The 22,797-nt window shown below is 41.2% G+C and overlaps 1 protein-coding gene across 1 annotated transcript in view; it reads left to right on the top strand.

Moving 5' to 3' along the window:
* The window catches only part of LOC138261000 (caM kinase-like vesicle-associated protein), a 414,930-nt gene extending 394,461 nt beyond the window's left edge, over positions 1–20,469 (top strand). Inside the window, exons 7-11 of the mRNA XM_069209589.1 lie at positions 1,589–1,664; positions 9,734–9,870; positions 11,131–11,209; positions 15,910–15,997; positions 17,091–20,469. Coding sequence (XP_069065690.1) covers positions 1,589–1,664; positions 9,734–9,870; positions 11,131–11,209; positions 15,910–15,997; positions 17,091–17,336 — 626 coding nt within the window. The 3' untranslated portion in view covers positions 17,337–20,469. The remainder of the gene's footprint in view (positions 1–1,588; positions 1,665–9,733; positions 9,871–11,130; positions 11,210–15,909; positions 15,998–17,090) is intronic.
* Positions 20,470–22,797: the final 2,328 nt, after the last annotated feature.

The raw sequence follows: 22,797 nt of genomic DNA, 5'->3' as shown, positions 1-22,797 counted from the left end.
ATTTCACATGAGTATGATATTTTCAAAGAGACACAAGGTTTTGGCTGTTTCTTGAACCCAAGGTACTCAATGAAACATTTCGCTCACTGGACTCTTTCACCGGCACTGTCATTCACACCTTTCCTGCGCTAAAGCAAGGAGGATTGATGTGGCACAGGTATCCCGGAGTCCCAGAGGGGAGAATACAGAGGCAATGCCCAAGGCTTGTACAGTAGTTGTATGGGAACCTCTTGGCCCATAATGAAACTCTCACTGGTTGCTGCCACCAGCCAAAGTAAACAACAAAGGTGGATGAAATGCATGAGAGGTGCAACATGTGAGAGAGGGTTGCAGCAGAGTCACACAAATCATGAAGGTTTACAACTGTAGATGTTCGTGGTGAGATTATTTTTTCCAACACCGCCTGGGTGAGTTTGTGCTCTGTGTGTGTTGTGTTGAAACCATTGCAGTTGTGTGTTCTGTCTATGAACATGTCTGTGTGCCTAGGTGTCTTTCCTGGGGTGCATGTGAGCTGACAAGGCTCTGCGCCTAACCTAGTGAGCTGTAAATAAATTCATCTAAAAAAGTTGCTTGAAATTGCCTCAGTCTTACGTTCTATTCTACACACTCTGTGTCTGTTTACCTTTATATCTTTTTGCATCTTCTAGTGTTCTTGAGTATGCCTATACATGAGTGTTTGATTGTGAGTTACTGACTGACTGATTGCCTACACTGGCATACCTTACCGTAGGTCTGATTTCAAATGATATACATCACACTTTCAATCCAACTGTGTGGTGGATAGCTCACCATGTCACAACATGGCTACCACAGTAGCTAGGGTATTGTTTCTGAGGCAGCTTTCTCTTGCATGATAGGCACCACCTTGGAAGTACAAGGTCTGTGGTGGCAATTCCACCATGTCCGTGTGGCGTGGTCTTCTTGCCTCACCTTGTCGGTGACCCCTACAGTCCTCCCCCCTCTTATCCTACAAAGACTGACTGAGGTGTATCCATTATTCCGCTGGTTGGATCAGACCTGACATCAGTTGTTAAGGAATAGGCAAGCACAAATTTAAGGATAGAAGGCACAGCCATGGGTGCATAGTTGGACCTTGCATCTGTTCTTCTTCTGACTGCATTCAAGGTCTGACTCTTTTTGTAAAATCCACATAGTAGCACTTTGGGTATAAATCTCATTGAGGTGCAGTTTGGTACTTCTGAACAAGTTTCTGTTGCCGGTGTGTTTATATTTTTACATTTCTATGGTTTGTTTCTCACTTTGGTGCTGATGTCATTTTAACCCAATTATTTCCCCTCTCTTTCCCCAACAACCTTTATTTCTACCTCCTTTCTTTTGTCTTGCTTACTTCCTCCCTGTTTCTTCATTCACACACTGTCATGCTTTTGGGACCTACTACCCATCTTTCTATTCCACCATCTACTCTTCTGTCACTTATATTTCATCCTCCCTTCTTGGTGGCTTCTCTGTTTTGGGTTTTTACTATGCCATTGTCTCGATCTCCCTTTCCACCTTCTATGCGTCGATCTCTGTTACTTTTTTTTACTCCATGACTTCCGTTCACTCTCCTCTTCTGTCGCCCGGATAGCTCCAGAGGTGGTTGCACGTCACAGATACGGTCGTCCTGTTGACTGCTGGGCAGTTGGAGTGATAATGTTCATCCTGTGAGTATTAAAAATTGGAGCAACCTAATGAGAATCTGTGTGTGCATGTGTGTGTGTATGTGTGTGAGTATGTCTGAGTATTTATTGATTTGGTATGCTGCACCTATGTTCATGATTTGATTGCAGTGCTCTCTTGTGTGAGGTTGGGTTCTGTAGGGAAAGTAATGTATGTGAGAGTGGCAAGGTGTGTCTGCTGTAAGTACAGCCCAGGGTGTGATTGTTGATTTCTCAGTGTGGAGGAGCACTTTCAGCATCTGAGGATTTTTGAAAAGGTTGAGGTTGGATATGGATGGCCCTGCACCAAATCTCCCCCTATTGCACATCTGTTTACTTCTGTCTGTCTCTGGCTGGAGTGCAGTCGAAAAAGCTGGACCTAAATCATTCGACAGGCCATCACAGAACACATAGCAGACCAACAAAGACATATAATCAATTTTTTTAGACACTTTTCCTCATTCATCTACTCTAGATTCTTTTCCAGTACAGGCCATGCAAACGAATTACATCTCAGCCAGATGAATTAAAGAAAAGCAGGATTTTCCTGAAAGTTGGGTGGCAGTAAAGATCTTGTTGCTCATTCTAATTTCATTTTGTTTTACAGTTTATAATTCATTAACCTTCAGATGATGCACCTGAGCTGTGGTTATTATCCAAAATTACTCCACTTTTGGTGACTCTGGTTCCAGCACAGAAACATATGCTACAATCTGATTACCCTTTTAAAGTAGGGCTGTTCCTTGCTGACATTTGTAATGCTAATTTAAGAGTGTCCTTCCTTACTCTATTCCACCTAAAACCGCTGCCATTTTAAAAATAAATTTCAGATATCATTGCTCAAAGCCTTGTAACTGGCCACATTTAGTAGTAAATGTTATCTTGATGTATGATATGAGCTGTCTACAAATCTGAGTATGCAAAAGATTTTTAAAACCTTGTCGATTTAGGTGGTTGTTTAAAAGTGATAACATCAATTTGTAAAGCTTGCCATATGCCCACACTTTTTATGTGCCTTTATTTCTTTTTTTACACTTAAAATGTATTAGTTTCTTTTTTGATATATCAATAAAAAACCAACCTAACATCAACACAACATAACAGTAAAATGTGTCTATCACTAGAATAAATGAATTAAAAATCTACGTAAGTGGATTGTGCTGAAAAGTTCAAGGTGCTGCTGAGGGTGACTAAATTGAGCTTTCCAAATGTTTTCTTCATTTTCTCTTAAGAGTAGCCTATTATGTTTTGGACAAATTTATTCATTTACAGCCACTGAAGAAATTGTGCAAAGCAAGTTTAAAAGTGAAGAAGATGCTTGAGAATCCACAACCAATTTGAGCAACGCACAGAAAAAGTGAAACTTGAAAACAACTGAGCCAATGGAAGGCCCATGTCCGGAATGGACATCTTCATAGGGGCTGAGTGATGGCAACCAGTCCTCTTCGCTTGTTTTAGATGAATTTGCTTCATCAAAGAACACTGCATGCTCCTAAAATATGACCACAAGAATGACAAAATCCAACAATCCTTGGCAAATTGGTGGTTATTTTTTTATTTTTTCAATGCAAGAATAGATCACAAAAAAGGAAAAGACACTGGTACCGAAACAACCACTTGTTTAATACAAAAAATTTAAATAAAAACACATAAGCGTTGAATATATTTTCCTAGGTTCCTGTGAAGCAGGTGTGCTTAGGTAGAGAAATCATTTTTAGCTTTAATGCACGTCACATGAACATGTGATTCCTATTGGTGCAAAAAAGTACTACTGAACTTGAATTCATATAACCTTGGGACAAGGTGTAAACAAACAATGATCACTAACACAAAAAAGGATGGACTTTAGAAAGAAAAAGTTAAGCATTGGCTCACCAGCCCTGCCTTCGAAGTGCACTTCTTTTTATGCTGAAGTGACCATGTGATAAGCCAAAATACTGACAGTCACAGCGCAAGAGAGCCAATAGATGAAGAGGGTGACCCATTGCCCCTGCACTTCCTGTGTTGTATCATGTGGTAGCCAGAAGCAAAATGTGATTGACAGGTGACCTGACCATTGGATGAAGATGGCTGCCTCTACGTATGCCTGTACATATATGATTATTTTTTATGGATGAATTGTTTTGAATACATGAGACTTTTCAACCAGCAAACAGCTGTTTGGCTGAAAAAAGCTAGCAAAACAGCTGGACCAGACTTAAAAAAGACACTACTCAGCTCTTTAATCAGCAATTCTGATAGGTACTGTCCAAGAACTTTCCACTAACATCTTTCTGAAGCAAGTGCAGGGGAATATCAAAGAAAACATCTTAATGAAAACTCTTTATTCCACTCAGAAAGGAGCAGTCCTTACACCTAGTACCTCTAGATTTCTTAAAAGCCTTCAGACTCAGCTATGGTAAGGCTTGCTACCAAATTGTAGAAGAGGGAGACAGGCAAGCCTCCACCGAGAAGAACCAAAGCACTGAATTCCAACACATCAGCCAACTCAGTGGGAAACTGAAAGGAGAACTATTGAGACATAAATAAAGAATGCCTCAAAGTATGCACATTATTCAACCTATGGGACCTAGTCACACATGTATATATATATATATATATATATATATATATATATATATATATATATATATATATATACTCACATTTAAATCTACTACTGCACCTAGTAACAACTTCACACTTTTTTGCTATTTACCGTTTCCATGTGTAAAGTTACTTCTAGATGTAAACTTAGGTATCTTCATCCCCTGCTGGAGCCTCCTATGCTAAGAATTCCAAATGCACAATTATTATTTGTGACCTTTCACACATTAGTGGAGACTGACACCATTAAAGCTGAATAATCTTTAAAAATATGAATTTAAATCTCTCTCTCTCTATATATATATATATATATATATGTATATATATATATATATATGAAGAATTAATAAAACGAAACGTTACAGCACAATAACTTACATGTGAGTTAAATATTCAATTAGAAAAATTAATTAACATTTCTGAAAGAACCAACTACAGCAAAATTTGTATTTAAATAATTTTAAATTGCTCTAACAAGTTTTAAAGGACTAATTTTGTTCTAAAATTAAAATACATTATTATTCAGTTGTATAACGATATAGCATCATAAATTCTGCTCCTGATCCCTTGAAGTCTGAAATGTTTTTCACTATTTACATAAATATGTTCTGAAGTTTATTGTGGTTGCCTTCAATGCATGAACTATTATGCATCCTTTGCACGATGCAGGTACACAGATTCCCAACGTGCTAATCAGTTTTTTTCCAAAAAATCTGCACCCAGTTTTTAAGAGCCACCTTGAAGAAGAGCTTCAAAGCATAGGGCATCTTTCCTTTGTTATCCCATGCTCTGAGATCTTATGCAGACCTTCAACTGGCTCTCAACAGCCGAAGTGGAATTCACTTCCATGTAAACCAAAGAGAACTTCAAGGAAATAGCGCATAAATGAAATGGTTATCCAAGAAAAAAACTAAAACCCAAGAATAAAAATTGTAAAAAAATTATGCTATTATCAAACATTTTGCCCCAATTACAAGTCAGTCGGATTTAGGTGCGTGGACTCCATGTAGCCAGAAATAACGTTTCCCGGCAATATTTCCGCACCCAGATTTGGCTATTAGGAGTTATTCTCCATGGAATGGGGATGCAGCCAGCAGGACCAGTTTTTCCTGTGCTAAACTCTGCAGATATTCCCTATTCTCTCTGGAATAATGCTCCAGTTTGCTACGTGTTTCATGAAGTGGCAAACGTAAGCAGGATGGCCGGTGCTTGGCGAAGAGCAGATGGAGGGGCTGGAGAGTTGTGCAGTGGGAATAGTGGGCTATTGACAGGCAGGGAGGAGCTCCCCATGCTCCCAATGCCGTAGGAGGGGATGAGCCAGGGACTGGGTTGTGATTGACAAGTTGGTTTCAGGAACATTGGGCCATTTGTAATGGGTGGAAGTGGTATCCCTCCTGGGATAAGGTTCCACTTGAGTGGCAATCAGGCCCTCAATGTTTGTGCAAAACCCAGATATACAAGTGCCCTTGTTTGGTCATTTGCCATTTATGGCCAAACTGGTGGAGAACATTGTTACCAATCAACTTAAACATTGTATCTAAACTCAGCTATCGTGGATGACGTCTTAGCTGGTAGTGGGCCAAAATGATGAGTGTTGCAGACCATCCAAGACTGATGGCCATTTGCAGATATATCAGGGAACTAACCCTATTGGACGACTCTCCGGCCTGGTCATTGCCAACTACTGCCTTTTCTTAGAAGGCTCGCTACTATGCAGCCTGTAGCATCGCCCCTTTTGAGTCTGAGTAGACCTGTCACTTAATGAGTCCACCAGGAAGCAACTCCATGTTTATAATGGTCCTGTGTCCAGTGTAGTGAAGGTGTATAGCTAGGATCTTCTATGTGTAAGTTGATGGCAGCGATGTCCTATTACAGATGGATGTAGAGCTGGGGCTGCTGCTTAGATCTTTCAGCCTAGTTTGCTGGTGGAAGAGCAAGGGAGGTGTTGCAATGTCTTAAAGCGGAATAGACATAAAAAAGATTTTAATACCACTTAGAAAGGTGCACTTTGTGCAAATGAGTTGATTGATCCCAAGTGAATCAGTATAGTATCCAGGATCAAAACTGATTGCAAATGTACACGAATCCTTCAAAAGTGACAACATTTTATTTGTTCCAATTCATTTAATCTATTCACAGTAAGTGCAACACATTCAAGGGTTTGTTTATGTCAGCCTGGAGAGCAGTAACATTCCCCTTTTCCCACAGACTCTACTTAAAAACTGCACTAAGCCAACCAAGTGGTACCAGAGCAGATCAAGATAAATCATTGCAGTAACTGCTGATAAAGTATTTGATTTGAATTCAGGTACTCTTTAAGGCACTAATGGCCCTGTATATATCCCATGAATGCCAGAATGCTAGCAGTGATGTTCTCAAAGGGCTAGGAGGCAGGAATGTAAGTGCTGACTTCTCCTTGTGTATGTCTCTACATGAGTTGCAGTGTCTATTTTGGTGGGGAGTCTGCGAATGCATGCATTTGATGTGTGTTCAAGTCTGTATGGCTATTAGGTGTGTGAATGATTTATGTGCGTTCCTGCGTATGAATGTCACTACCATTTGTGCAGGCCACATAATGGTAAGGTACATGATAAATAGATACATCATAGAATATCCTAAATATGTGTTTATGTGTTACCTCAGTATTTGTAACTGTATTTTGATATGTAGTTTGCTGGTGTATCTCTATGTCTCTACTTTTGGCTTTATGGGGGTTGCACCAACTTCACCATGGCTTTGGGTATGCTTGGCTGAGAAACGTTATCACTCGGTATTAATTTAAGGCCAGGTGTACAAAGCCCTTTTGCAGTTGCAAACCCTGCTATTCTGGAAATCACAGGGCACTGTGACAGCAAAGAGGCTTTCCCTGTATGCACTAAACCCATTTTGTGAGTCAGACAACTAGAATTGGTTATGCGATTCACTCCACATTTCAATTAGGAGGAGGTGTGAAAGAGGCGTCCCCACTTAAGTTGAAGTCACAATTATGTATGAATGATTTGCAACTGCAATTTCTGTTGCACACCACTGATTAAGGGGATGGTAATTAATTCTCAGTGAGGAAGGCCTCTTTTTCAAGGAAGACAGGCTGCTTTCATTTCTTTTCTGTGTGGGAATCCAAGAAGAGGGATGGTGATCTGCTGTTCCTTGCATGCTAGCATGCCTCTGTTTGTAGTCAATCACATGGGAGTGGGGTTTACAAATGGTGACCTGCCTAAGTACTATTCATCAGTCAGGTCAAAGTGCACCCCCCTATTACTGGACATTTTGGCATAAGACCTACTAATACATACATCACATTAAGAACTGGTTGCAGAAAGTAGGCACACAGTTTGGGACCACATTCTGCAATTCTCCTTTAGAAATAGCCAGCCCATCTGCTCAAGATTTCCTATCCAATGATAACCGAGCAGCAATTAATGCATCTGCAAGGTGCAGGGAAAATGTTTTTCTGCCTCAAGCCATGGGTGAGTGAATGAGGGGAGTAGGTAGAGAAGTGTCCCCCAATTTATCTTCTTAACAGAGGCGTAGCCTCGAGGGGTGTTTGGGATGTTACACCCCACTCCAATAAATATGTTTTCTAGTAAATAGTTGGGGAAAAGAGCTTTCAGCCTTCAGCAGTTGATGAAGTGTCTGTCGGATTTCACCTGGGCTTTTTATATACACACACAGACAAAAACGTACACACTCTCTCTCCTATCTCCTTTGAAGTTTAAGAAAATGTTGGTTATTCTCAGGAGCAGCTTACGGTGCTTGGGAGGGGTGACACGTGCAAGGGGGAGGGGGAAGACGGCCAGCCAAACATACATGCACACAGAGGGGAAGTGCTAAGCACTCACCTTCCGTACCCATCATAGCCCGTGGCCCCGCCCCTTTTACTACAAAACGGTAATAAATGTAATTTATTATTATTTTACAGGAAAATGTTTGCAGCTGCTGCTGGCAGGGGAAGGGGGACAATGCTCCCATGCCATAGCAGAGGGGAAATGCCTGGTTATTCTACAAAGTTGTCATAGCCTTAGCGAAACTGCTAGTTTAGGGGCGGCAGCATTTTTGTTTGTAGGCAACTGAGTCACTCCTACAACAAGTCGCAACTGTCGGCCCTACCCTCCCGGCTCATAAGAAGTACCTCACCGAAACTCAAAGAGTAAAGGTGATTTCTGGCAGCCTTAAGCATGAACTCTAGATGCGACTTCTCAGGTGAGCCGTATTGGAATGGAAATTACCTTTTTCTCTCATTAGCAATAAGCCTCATTCACACACATGTAATAAAGGAGACGCAGGAGAGTTTTCAGTATATTCATCGAAAAGACTGCAGTCTGCAATAAAACTCTAATCTGCCAGTACCAGGTCCATGAGAAGTGCCCCAGTCCTTGTTACCTTGGAATGAGGTCTCTAGGTCAGACTCTGTGGAGACACAAAGGCTGAATTCTGCAGCAAGATGACTGCAGCATAAATGGCATCTGGAAGGAACCCCTCTAAAGACCTTGTCTGTATGAAGTGTATTTATACGGCTCATGTAGGATCAGTGCTTAATTTGTGCTTGTTGTTTCCGGTGCTGAGCACCGGCACTTATTTTGGAGGGCCGGGGCTTATTCTTCTGCCTCAAGCATTTACTGCGAGCAAAAGACATATATGGGAAAGACGGATAAAGGGAAAAATGAAAAAGCGTCACAAAGGGAGAAAGTAGACAGCTGCAAGAATGAGCTGAAGGTAAAGTGAGTGGCTTTAAATGGATTGAAGAGGCCCGAGATGGCTTCAGGATTACGCTGCCTGAGTATTCCGGGTTCACACATTTATTGCAGCAGCTGCGTATTTGAAGAGGGCTTTGGGCACAGGCACCTTTTTATTTACAAATTAAGCACTGAGTAGGATCCAAGACGCAGGTATGTTCAAAAACAACTGATAACGCTTGCAGACTTGTGTCGGCAATTACATAAACAATCCTGAACAAGTGTGCATCATGTTCCTGTCAAACGTAAGTGAGAAAGGGATATGATGGCAATACCTACATGTGTCACTGATAATAACGCCTTCTCAGAATGGCACTGATAAGCAAAAGCAAAACATTTCTTATAAAATGTGGGAAACTGCAAAGTACTAAAAGAAATAATGAAATAAATAGGATAAAACAGAGCATGCTGAGTGGGTGAAAGGTTACTAGCTAAAAAGGGCAACAGGCCTGCAAGCCGATGGGCAAGCTGTCTCCTGTGCCCTGTGGGGAACTAAAGTGGATTCACCACAAAATATTGTGCTTTAAGTACCCCTAACAATCTGCACTGCTGTCCCTTCCCTCCACCCCGCAGGCTCCCTCGTGCCCTGTTTCTCATGTATGTATTTGGTCATGACATGCCAGAGTAATTGCTCAGACAATCGGACGTTTACAAAACCCAACTCTCCCCAAACTTACTGACCAAGCTACGCCCTGCTCCTTAATGAAGAAACTTTACTGAAAATCTTTTCTGCTTTGCTGTCCTTCCCTCCCCCAGGCTGTCAGGGAACCCCCCTTTCTATGACGAGAATGAAGAGGAGAGCAGTGAGAGTCACAACAGGAACATTTTCCGGAAGATTTTGGCGGGAGATTATGAATTTGACTCTCCGTACTGGGACGAGATCACTCCAGCAGGTGAGACCGCCTGCCACCTTTCTGACAAACACTTTTCGTGTTTGGTGTTTATTCTGTTACTGGCATTTTGTTTTTCACAGCCCTTTAATCCTAGCAGTGCTCTGTGCTCCTTTCCCATGGGCAGTCATCGCCAAAGACAGGAGGAAAAGGATGCTATTGTATCCCTGCACACATTCATCAATGAAAACAAAACCAGTTTGCATAGAAAGGTTCTCTTTTCTGAGCCATGAACTGTAGATGCATTGACATGCCAACCCCATCTTTAAGCCCTCAGTGTGGCAATGTGTCTTACCCATGTATCCCCCCGTTTCATTTCATATAGTGCCTTCATTTTTGCAGACACAGTTGCCTGGTTGCTGTTTATTTCAAGCAATGAGTTTTTATTCCTGCAGTCACAGTCACTCACACCCAGGCTGTGAAGACACACAATGCTAACACAAAAACAGACTCCAAAGTAAAGATTACCACAATCCCTTACAGAAATGCCTGGCCATAACCAGCCCTACCAGGATCTAATCCCACTATCAAGTGTTTAATCTCTAATGTGGTAGGACTGGAGTAATAGTCTTAACCTAACCCTGCCTTGAGTTGTGTGGGAGCTCTGAAACAAGCACTGGCAAATCCCTACCCTGCTCTTCACACCTTGATGAGCTTTAACTGATAATAGTTCAGAAGTATTTGTGTGAAGTGAACACTATTCGGATACTTTTGATTGGAACAGTTTACGGAGTAATCTCAATGGAAGTGAGAGGGTGAAAACATAAATGCGAGAAAAGATTGCTGTTAAAAATTGGACTTTGGTTTTGAATTTCAATTCGCACAATAACCTACTTGGCCCTTTGCTTTGATGGTCTTCACCCTTCTGGAGTAAAGGAAACAGCAAACCCGGCTGTCCCAGTCTTCCTTCTTGTACCACTTACTTTGTCAGTGATTGTAAAATTAATGTAGAAGAAAGTGACTAAAAGTGCAGTTTCTGCTTTTTAAAGGATGTTATTTTTTCTGAATGATTGCTCTGTTTCTTGCCATGGTAATTTCAACACGTTCTCCACCGGTACGGGTATGATCCTTATTTTTGCTTTGGAACCTTGCCATCATTTGCAGCAAAATTGTATTTAGTTGCTTGTCAAAAAAAAATTCGCCTAAAAATACGTTCATCCAAAGTGTATTTCAGTCCTAATTAATTCACAAAATGTGTATTTCTCATAAAATGTTCCCATGAAAAGACATAATGGAGGTTTTTGTCTGGCTTGTGCCTTCCAGCTAAGGAATTAGTTTCCCGTCTTATGGAGGTGGACCAGGACCAGCGGATCACAGCCCAGGAAGCCCTGGGGCACCTCTGGTGAGTGCAGCCGCCGCACGCGCTGTCGAAGGGACCCGGAGAGATGCTTCTGATGCCACAAGTGCACATCCAGGAAAAAGTTAGGATTGGAGCTTTCCAAGTTTAGGGATGCACCAAGTTACACATTTTCTTTAAACAAGTTTAGGATTAAGACTTTTCAGTGCTTTGCAAATGTTGGAAGCTGCAAATGCAGAAAAGTTTAAATAGTAAATTTTTCCATATAAAGAGGGGAAGACATCATTGCATTAAAATGTTTTTTTTTGTTCGAAATCGGCACGAACTGACATTTCACAAAGTTGATTTACTTTGAATCCCTAGTGAAGGTCAAAGTCTGCAAACATCGCACCTCAAAACCTTGCAAGACATATTTACGTTTCACCCACCCTTAATGCTTCAGGGGCAATGCCACGTCATATACCATAAGCTTTACTTGTGAGAGAGCCGAGGCTCAATGAGGTTTTTATTTATTTCACTTTCTAATTAAAACTTGTTTTATACAATTGAAAATTGGTCCCAGTTGGCCCTTGAGTGATGTACAGATTATATACATATCTATATGTATATATTATTATATCCACACTGGTGGACCACACCTGCAAAAGTATTAACGAAGCCTCCACAAAATAACGCTCACTTAGCACAGGATAGATAGATAGCTAGATAGATAGATAGATAGATAGATAGATAGATAGACAGACATATAGATAGATAGATAGATAGATAGATAGATAGATAGATAGATAGATAGATAGACAGATAGATAGACATATAGATAGATAGATAGACAGATAGATAGATAGATAGATACATAGATAGATAGATAGATAGATAGATAGATAGATAGATAGATAGATAGATAGATAGATAGATAGATAGATAGATAGATAGATAGATAGGTAGATAGATAGATAGATAGATAGATAGATAGATAGATAGATAGATAGATAGACAGACAGACATACAGATACACATAGATAGATAGATAGATAGATAGATAGATAGATAGATAGATAGATAGATAGATAGATAGATAGATAGACAGATTGATAGATAGACATATAGATAGATAGATAGATAGATAGATAGATAGATAGATAGACAGACAGACAGACATACAGATAGACATAGATAGATAGATAGATAGATAGATAGATAGATAGATAGATAGATAGATAGATTGATAGATAGACATATAGATAGATAGATAGATAATTAGAAAGAGAGATAGATAGATAGATAGATAGACAGATAGATAGATAGATAGATAGATAGATAGATAGATAGATAGATAGATAGATAGATAGATAGATAGATAGATAGATAGATAGATAGATAGATAGATAGATAGCCCTGGGATGTTCTCAAGCAATAGGTGGAAAGAATGGACATCATATTACGCTCTCTACAACAGTACTGGCACTCTAAATCTGATCAATTTAAATGCGTGTTTTTAGCAGACTTTTTGCACAGGATATACATGGTGAGTTACAAAAGCAGCACATCTTTATATAAGATAGTCTACGCTGTGTAGTGATGCTTCGGCCACACTTTCCATTGAAAAGTCATTTTTTCATTTGCTTATAACTCTTGACCCAATGGATGTTTCTGCACTGAATTTAACAATCTCTTGGAGTAGACGTCTAAGGTCCAGCATGGCAATTTTGATATAGATCTGCCAAGGGGGAAAAGTTAATGAGGTTAAAAATGTCTTTTCATAACTTGGCTCCTATAGGAAATTTTGTTTGTACCTATATTTAAAACCTTTGAACGTAATTATATCAAACTTGGCAAGAAAGTAGAAATTTACCCAGAAAACATGCTTGTGTTGTGTTTCTCTAAAGCTATTTAGTAGCTTTTGAGATATAAACATCTTTAAAAGTTACAGAGGGCTTTAAAACATAACACGTTTGTATATTTGTATATCTGTTTCTTTTAAAATTGTGATCCAGAAAATCGCAAAAACTGGGAAACACCTTTTTTTTAAAAAAAAGGTTTCTGATTCGCTGATGAAGAGGATTTTTTTCTACCACCTTAAAATGTGTGTGTGTTTTTTTAATTGATTGTGATTTCTACACTGCTGTAGAACATTTTGCACAGCACTGGGACACACCGTGAAATATGTGCGACCCCCTGCAAGTTCTTGGTGGGGGGGGGGGAACATTCAGAAGCATGGAAATGACATAAAGAAAACTCAAAACAGTTGCGTTTCCCAGTATTTTGCTTAGAAAATTATGATTTTCAGGAAAATAGCAAATTGTATAAATTTAATATATAAAAATTATAAAAGAAAATAAAAAATATAGGAAAAGCACCCCCTTCAGAGTCAAGAAAGGGGTGAGTCAGGGTAGGGTGCCTGAGAAGGATTGGACAAAGCCCAGCAGACATCCCCTGCTGCTCATAGTCCTCAGCAGTACCAAGCAGGGGTTGGCTGTCCACAGTGGGTTGGCGCAGAGGGCCTGGCATTTTTTTTCTCATGAACGAAAACCAGGTTAAATTCAGGTAGTGAGATACAATTACAGTGATATATTCTTTTTAACTATTAGCAGAATTGTTTCCCTGTGCAAGTCAATGCCACCTGCAATCTATGAGGCAGTGAGCAGTGTTTTTCTCATGTCCATTTCAGTGCACTGTGGTGCAAATATGGAGTTTGACCTCCGCGCTGTAGTTAAAATGTGTGAATATGGGTTTATTAGTACAGTTACTGTAAATAACATGGTATTGGCGCACTTTCGTTTTGCACTGGTGAAAATAAACATGGCTCGATATTGCAGTTATTTGGAGTAACAGTCGCAGCTCGCCGGGGTTACAAGAGGCGGGGCAGCACGCTGGGCGGGTGGGGAGGATATTAATATAGCCTTAGAACCCGCCGTAGCGGGCTCTACAGCCTATTAAAGGCCCGCTCCCACGTTAAATGCCCGAGCCGGTAGAGCCCGCTACGGCAGGTTCTAAGGATATCAGAACATTCTGCCACTCAGGGCAGAATGTTCTATTAAATAAAACAAATTGCTCACGGAGCCCGAGGGGATTAAAATCCCCTCGGGCTCCGTGAGGCTTTGCTGTGAACCAAGCAAACATTGGAATGTTGGCGCTGCGGGCTTTTACCGGCCTGTAAAAGCCCGGAGCACTGCATTGTTTTCAATGGAGCTACCAGCGTTCCAATGTTCTAATAAACTTTAAAAAATGAATTTAAAAAAACCTGCGCCGCCGCTCCTCGGTCTCCTCAGCAGGCAGGCACAGCCTGCTCTGCGGCCATTGGCTGGGAGCACCCACCAGGACACTCCCAGGCAGCCTAGGAGCCTGTGCCTGCTCTGTCCAGCCCGGCACTGAGAGCACAATGCGCATGTGTGTTTGGCCGACCCCAGTGCATGCGCACTGAGGTGAGTGCCCCGTGCACTCCCCTCCACGGCTGTCATCCCCAATGCCCCACCATTTTTACTACAAAACGATATTAAACATAGTTTATTATCGTTTTGTAGTAAAGGTTTTGCAGCTGATGTTGCTTGCGGGGGGCGAAGCTCCTCCGCCGTAGCGGAGGAGCCGACACTGTGGAGTAAGTGTCCTAATAAACCACAGAATTACAAATTTACTACTACAGTGCAAAGGTGTTACCATCACAGTACAGCATAACTAGAGTTACCTTCTGACTTCATGTCATTACAGACACAGATTCCACTTCTGGCCTTTTAGGTATCAGCCTAATGCACTCTGGGTGCTGTAGTCTTTGTTTACGTCCTATGAATCAAGTAGACTGATCCCATGATTTGTAGTTGAAATGTTCAGGACTGTAACAGTGTCAGTGATGATATCGAGTGAGATGGTCACCCTAAGCAAAGATTACTTGAGCAAACATCTATTCATGCCTCACAGATTCTTTTTCAGAATCACTTTGTGGAAGAAAGCCCCTGGCACCTTGCTCCCAAGGCCTGGCCACTGAGATGTCATCTCACTGCTCAGACTGAAGCGATTGTGAACTGATGATGGCTGTTTATAACTACTGCACACAAGAAAAGATTTGCATGCCATAGTGTACACTCCCTACTCCTTGATATGATGGCAGCTGGACTGTCCACCTGCACCCCAGAGGTCTTGGATGGAGGCCTGTGGACGCCTCTGGTCCTCCTCACCAGGCTCTGCAGCACAGAACCAGAGAGTGGTCTTGTTTAAAATGCATGCTCTAGACAGGAAGCTCAAATACAAAAGCAGAGCTTTGCCTGGCTGGATTGCAAGAGACTGGTGTGGCTAGACTTGGGAGGGGACAGAAGTATTTATGCGGACATATGGCCTGAACCCTGTGTTGATCTGCACATGACATATACCCGCATCAAAAAACCACAGTGCAGGTGTTCTCCGCCAAATGCAGATGGCCAGGTATAATTTGCGTGTTCTGTTTTGCTCCCTTTATTTACAGTCACAAATGCACACACCCGAGTCTGCATATCAGTGATGTATTTTGGGCAACACCCCTCACTTTAGGAAAGTTCTCATTGATTCTTCATGGATGTTGCATGTGTGATTTCTTTACTTCTGAGAGGGTGCTTGTGGAAACTGCTTAGGAGCCCTGCTTGCTCTGTCAGGGCTTTGAATATCATTCAGCTGAGCCCTCCCTTCACCAGCCTGGCTCAGGCCCTGGCTGGAGATTCCATGAGTCTTTATCTGGTACACATCCTAATCTTAGGGTTTCTTGTGTTTCATTCTTCCAGGATTTCTGGCAATGCAGCATCGGAGAAGAATCTCAAGGAAGGCGTGTGTGCCCAGATTGAGAAGAATTTCGCCAAAGCCAAGTGGCGGGTAAGTGATACAGGGCCCATGGATTTATGGAATCATACAGGGCCTATGTATGAGGAATATCTGAGCGTTGACTCATTTGTAGACAGAGGGTCAAATTTACAAAGCCCAAGCGACTCCTTGTACCACATTAATGTCATTTTTGTATGCTAATGTGGCTCAACAAGGCAAAAAACGCTGTGCCTTTTTTACAAAGTGTGCGGAATGCATGCGTTGTACCACTTTGTGAACCCTTGTGCCTTATCATGCCTGCATCTGGTATAATGTATGCAAGGGGGGCTTTCCTGCGTTAGGAGGCACGCAAAAACAGCGCAATGAAATCTATAAGATTTCATTGCGCGATTTTTGGCGTCATTTTTAAAGCCAGCTCAAAGCAGGCATTAAAAGCACACACCCTTAGAAATCAGTGGGCCTCCTTGCACTTTGCTGCACTCGCATCAACATTTTTGACGCAAGTGCAGCAAAGCACCACAATAGCATCAAAAATGTTGGCGCTATTGGCCTAACATGCACCATGGTGCGTTGTGTTGTAAATACAGAACACCCATGGTGTTATTAGGTGAAGGTGAGGGGGTCACAAGACATCTGAGCCAGAATGTTTGAGCCTTGGGTGGGGCTGAAGGCTGGTCAGAAAATTAGAGGACTTTGCAAGGAGCCAGTTCAAGTAGGCCAGAATGCAACTTATCTGGTTCTTTCTGGCAGGGGTATATCAAGGTACTCAGAGAATTTGCTATAAGATGGCATATTGTCAATTTTTTCAACATTACCCCATCACTAGATGTCTGTGCTTAATGTACTGCAAACACCTAAGGTCACCAGTGGCTGACAGGCGAGCTCAATGCTTAGAAACTGCCCGTGATCTGCCTGTGATATAAAAATAATCAATAGTTTTAGGAAGGTCTCCATTCTATGGTGTTATTTGGGTGTTAGTGAAGAAGAAATGTCAGTCCAAAAAACAGTGGTGGAAGAACTAAAAGCACATAAAATACTAAAAAATATGCATTTACTCAGGCATTTTTATGTATTTAGAGTAGGAAAGGTTGCGTAAGTGCTGCTAAGACTATGTACATCACTTGATTCTGCTTTATATTTCCAGAAAGCAATCCGAGTGACAACATTCATGCAACGTCTGCGTGCACCGGATCAAGCCAGTGGACGCCTACCGGTCACACCACGGTCCTCCATGAGTGTGGCACATGAAGTGACGATCGAGGCTGGACCTCCCTCCCCACAACAACAGCTGAGCATGCCTGCCAAGGAAGCCGCCGGAGCAGAGAATGGGCAATCACACCATGGGTTAAGCAGGCCACATGGCACAACAGATGATGATGCCAAACACTAGCCACTGGGGGCTATGGGTTTGCAGCCATTTCCTTCCCTGGATGGAGGGCATTGTAAAGCTGTGTACCTCGCCAGGGGTATGTAAAACCCAGCAGAAAGCTGTCTAAAGACATAAGACTCACCTGCAGGAGATTGCAGTCTCAGCTAAACTGATTTGTAGAGATTATAGAATGGAACCATCTGCATCTAAAACTAGGCTAATGTGAATCTAGTGGGGCGTCAGTCTAGATATATCCATTCCTCAGTCAGACATACTCTGCTCACTGACAGAGAGCCAGCAGTCTATCAGTCTATCAGAATCTCTTTCTTAGATTGGTTGAAGCTAATTTAGGGGGTCAACAATTTCAAAATATATCTCAGCCTGGGACATACTATGTAAGTTTGTAGCAGCCTGGATATAACTATGTCTCTCCTTGGTTTTCAATCAATACAAACTACTTGGCTGGTTTTGGTAATTGTAGAGCACCAAAATGCCTTGTTGATAACACCTGGAGGGCAACCATCTTTCAGCCCTGGAGCTATCCTTATGGCAATCTGACCAAAGTTGATTCAAGCAGACACAACATTCTTGAGATAACAGTATCTCAAACAGGGATAAACTGATTCATGGAGCAGCAGCCTGGAAATATCCATGCCCTGTGCAGGCTAGGCCAACCGATGTGTAACTTGGTAATTGCCCCAAAATTCCCAAAATAGATTGAACCTAGATGGTCAAACAAGTGTGTCCATCACTGAATGAAGCTAAGTGGCTAAAACACTGTCTTAAATTCAAGGTAGTTAGCCAACCAAACATTTTTGTCACAGAATAAACATTGCAATTGTTGGCCAATTCAGCTGGTCAGCTAGACATGTCCATGCTAGAATGAAAGACGTTATCCAGCTGATTATGTCCTTATGAGATTGTACTTAGATGGCCGACCATTACCTGCCACAGACTGAAATTATTGGGCAAACATTTCTTTCACAACTTAAAGTTAGTTGAATAGCTGGACAAGTCCATCACAGATTGAAAGTAGGTGTTGAAATAAGCGATATCCTTTCTTGATCAAAGTTATCTGGCCAACAGAATATGATTATCATAGGTTAGTTTGCTACTTAAGAATATCTTTCATGGATCCAAGTAGATTAGTCAGCAAAATGTTGCATGAATAGAGGCTAGCTGGAGAACTACAATACTTCTGCCCATTGTAGATAGAGGTCTGTTTGCCAATTAATCGACTGCATGAAATCCTGTTATCTGGCCAATCAAACATTGTCCTAATGAGTTGACATTGTTTGGCCAATGGGAAAAGTTCTGATAAATCTTCTATGACTGTAGTTCTCTCCACACAAAAATGGGAATTGACTGCAGTCAAACTTTTGTGAATTACGTGTTACACTGGGATATCCCCACCCTGGTTCCCAGGTTTTGATGAAGAAACCAGCCTAATTTTATAGGAAGCAGGACTTTGTAACACTTTCCTTGACTGGTTTCCATTCTTCTTACCACTGTGAGCCAAACGATTAGTTTTTTTTTATACCTGATCTACCCCTCGCTCACCTGCAGTAAACAGCCTCCTAGCACTGCAACCTCTCCCTCCTCCATCACAATGCTCACTGCTCCAACACATATGTCCATCCCGCCAACATGTACTTCTTATCAGTAACTGATCATAGCCTCCCTCTGATAATGCAGAGGCCTTTTAATGTCTGACCCTAGACCTAATACTTTCTTTACGTTTGCTCATTAGTTGTACATCATCAGAGGTAAACTGTTACAGTCATTTTGGCCTCACTACTTGCCCTGACAATTATAAAAACTTTTTAGAATTTTGATAGAGCAGGACATCAAACTTCAGAAAGCTTTACATAGCTTATTAAGGTCAGGTTTCATGAATTTCTACAAAGTCTGATTGTATAGTTCTCTGGGATTTCATCAGTGTCATAGAAAAATATAGCCAAACAATCGGTCAACCATGCCTTTGAGTGATACCCAGATGATGCCTTCTGCCCTGTGTTACAGGCTCGGCTGGTAAAATCAGTCACATCTGCACAGGTTTAGAGCAAAAGAGACAAGGATTTCATTGTAAACATTGTCAGACTGCTGAATGCCAACCTCAGTGAGTCATGAAGCAACACTCTCATCCAGCCTTCTGAAAGAAACAGCTTATTGGAGTAGCAGATTGCCGGATGGCGATGACCGGTAGTGAAGTTAATGGTCAACAAAATCCGACCCATTCATTTTTTGAGTCAGTGTCAAATTGCTTAATAGCTAGTGCAAAGGAACTGTTCTGTTCTGTTTCAGGAGCTTCCAAAGATGCGGTCAGTGGAACTTCCCTAATGTGCTTTTCAAACTTCCATAACTTCCACAAGAAGGAATACTCAGAAGCATGGCATTGGTCTGCATTTGTCGCCTAATAAATGATGCATATTACTTCTTCCTTGTAACTTTTCATCAGCGTTATAGCCATGAGATTTCCTTGAGCATAGAGCACAGAGTTTTCTAGCCTTTTCTGCAGAACTTTTCTTCAAACTCCAGAACACATTTTTATTTCCTAATTGAAAACATTGGCAAAGAAAGCCCCATGGAATTTCACAATGTTGCCAAGGGGAGTTCGTTGTCACAGTCTTGTCACACTTCAGTCAAGTAAGCCATACGTTCTAAGTACATCATAAGGAAAGGTGCATCAGCATGCATGTATCCATCAGTGGTTCAATGGAACGTGAGTCTAAATGGTTTTCCATCCTTTTGTATCTATAACCCTAACAGTACTCCATTCTACAAAAGATGCTAAAACAGGCATGTTGGGTTTGTTCAAATGTTGGGTTTGTTCAAATGTCTCCCATTAATGCCTCATGAAGGAATGAAAGATTTTAACATTTCATTTTCTACACTGACCCCCTACATTGAACTGCAAATGCAAGAATGCTGAAGAAGGGTTAACCAATCCATTTTCATAATGAATTGAACAAGGGCTGAAGGTTCCTGAAAATGCTGTGATACGCCATAGTCTAGAGCAGTGGTTATTAACCTTCTGACTTCTATTGACCCGCAATGAATCATTACCGGAATTCGGGGGCCCCCACTGAGTCATTATTGGATGGCAGGGACCCTAACCTAAGCATTTTTTATAATATGGACCTCAAAACAATTTAAAAAATTCAAATACAAGTATACATCAAACAAATGCTCAAATATTGAATTATCTTGTGTAATTCACAATCAAGTACAGAAAAAGTGTTCAAATGTGCAAATGTTCTTCTTTATTTGTATATACTTTATTCTAATTGTATTAAATTTTGCAAAACAGATGTTGACCCCCGGAGTAGGCCTTGCGGACCACTAGGGGTGCTTGGACTACAGGTTAAAAACCACTGCTCTACTACACTCAGTGAATTGTCACTGGGATGTCACTATCCATGAAATGAAAGTTGACACCAAGTCATTTCCAAGAGATGGCTCTTTCCATGGATTCCATACTAACCCATCCTATGAGATCAGGGTTAATAGTCCTTTGTGCATCCCAGAAAACATTAAAAAGCTAATTTTTTAAAACCTTTATACAGCATAGTAATTACCCAAAGATCTTAAGGTGCTTTACATAAAAATGATAAAATATATGAGAGTCATCAATAGGATAAATGAGAAAAAGAAGCTGGCAGCAAGGATAAAAACGAGAACAATTCGTTACACGAGAAAAATGAGCCAACCACAATGATGCCAATGAGAACTAGACACAGAAGCAGTGAGTTGAGACTTTTTACGGAAAAATGTGTAAGATAGAAATTACATGGTGCTTTGCATTAGTCAGACAGCCCAGTGGCTCCAAGTAAGGGTTATAAGCAAGGGATCATAGCACATGATCTAAGATGGTGAAGTGGTGAAAGTCATGTGAATGTGATAATAGTTGAGCAGCAGAGTAACCCAGGCTGGAGTAAGGAAACCAAATAGCAGAAGGCAGGAGAATGAGTAATGAGTCAATTGAGATAGGGAAGATCCATCAGTCACATGAGAACCCTAGAGGGGAGTTTGAAGTGCATTAAGGAAGGAGTGCACATAAAAGGTGGAGTTAAAAGGGAGCAGGTGGATTTAAGCTTATTCAAAACATCATTGGAAGAGAAGAATTTTCCATGTAGTCTTGAATGCAAACAGGGTGGCGATGCTTCAAAAGCAAGAGTGTTCAGAGCTCCAAATACTGATAGCACTGTCCTAAATGGACTCTGCCCTAGTGTTCTCATTTGTAAATGCCGGGTGTTCTAGAATTAGTATATTAGTACTACATGAGAATCTGAACCTGTCTGAGATGTTTGAAGTTGGATGCCGGGTATCCCAGGGTGGAGGGTGGAGGGATTCCTGCCAATTTATATACAGCTTTAGTTTCTATAGGAGGCCATTGAAGAGTAAACAGCACCTGGTGTAAGGTGATGACATTGTCTGGTTCCAGAAATAAAGTGCAGTGCAGCATAGATCACTGGTTTCGATAGGGCACGGTGCCCTATTGCTTTTTTGGATAGTGTCTGAAAATTAAGTCCTTTGTTGGGAATGACTCCCAGGGATTTGGCACAGTCAGAAATGACAGGTTTGCCGTCAAGGATGCCAAGTGAATCATTCCAGGATTAAAATGGTAGTGGCATCAGAGATGATAGGACGAGGAGAAATTAAGTTTTCGCATGGCTGCTATTTACATGATGTTCTATTTACTATTCATCTAGTGTTCAACATGTTTTAAAGTCTGTGCAAGATATGGCACTTATTTTGGAGAGTAAATCTTGGGATCCACTTGTGTATCATCCCCAAACTGATGAGAAAGGATCCCAGAGTTCTTAAATAAGAGTCCAACTGTTTCAAGATATGTATGTGCAAGAGAGTAAGGGCCCCCGAGTTAAAGCAATGAGATCTGAAAACTAGAAGTATATTTTGATTCGCTGTGACCTATTTCGCAGATAAGAGGTGAAACAGTTAAGGACAAGCCTTTTAATACTCGTGCATACCTTATATGCCATTAGCATAAAGTAATTTACTTCACCAAATGCAGCAGATAATTTGAGAAGGATATGGAGATCAGAGTTGACAGACTCACAGATGCAGGCTTCATAATCACATATCTAGAGCAAACTGGTTTCCTAGATGCACCCTTGTCTGATATCCGATTAGAACTCCTCGAACAGATCATATTAAAGCATGTGTAGTGTGGGTTGTATTGCAACTCAGCTCTCAATACCAATTGCTCGATGGATTTTGCTTTTTAATCAAAGAAATGTTTACATTCTTCTGATTTTGGCAGAAGTGTCCTCAAATCTAACAGAAGGGTGATTATTCACCACTCTATGTCAAATGGTGGTTTTAGGGTACCTTTTGGTCATTTTGTCTTGAAGGACATAGCAGTAGCATTTAAAATGTTTCATTTATATAGTTTTCTCAATACCCTGAGGTACTTCCGGTTGGGACGGGAAGACCTTTGTCTTTACCGCTTCTCCAGCTC

The sequence above is a fragment of the Pleurodeles waltl genome, chromosome 10, assembly GCF_031143425.1.
Source record: "Pleurodeles waltl isolate 20211129_DDA chromosome 10, aPleWal1.hap1.20221129, whole genome shotgun sequence".
Lineage (NCBI taxonomy): Eukaryota > Metazoa > Chordata > Amphibia > Caudata > Salamandridae > Pleurodeles > Pleurodeles waltl.
The sequence above is the reverse complement of the archived record's forward strand: the minus strand, read 5'-3'. Positions and strand labels throughout refer to the sequence as shown.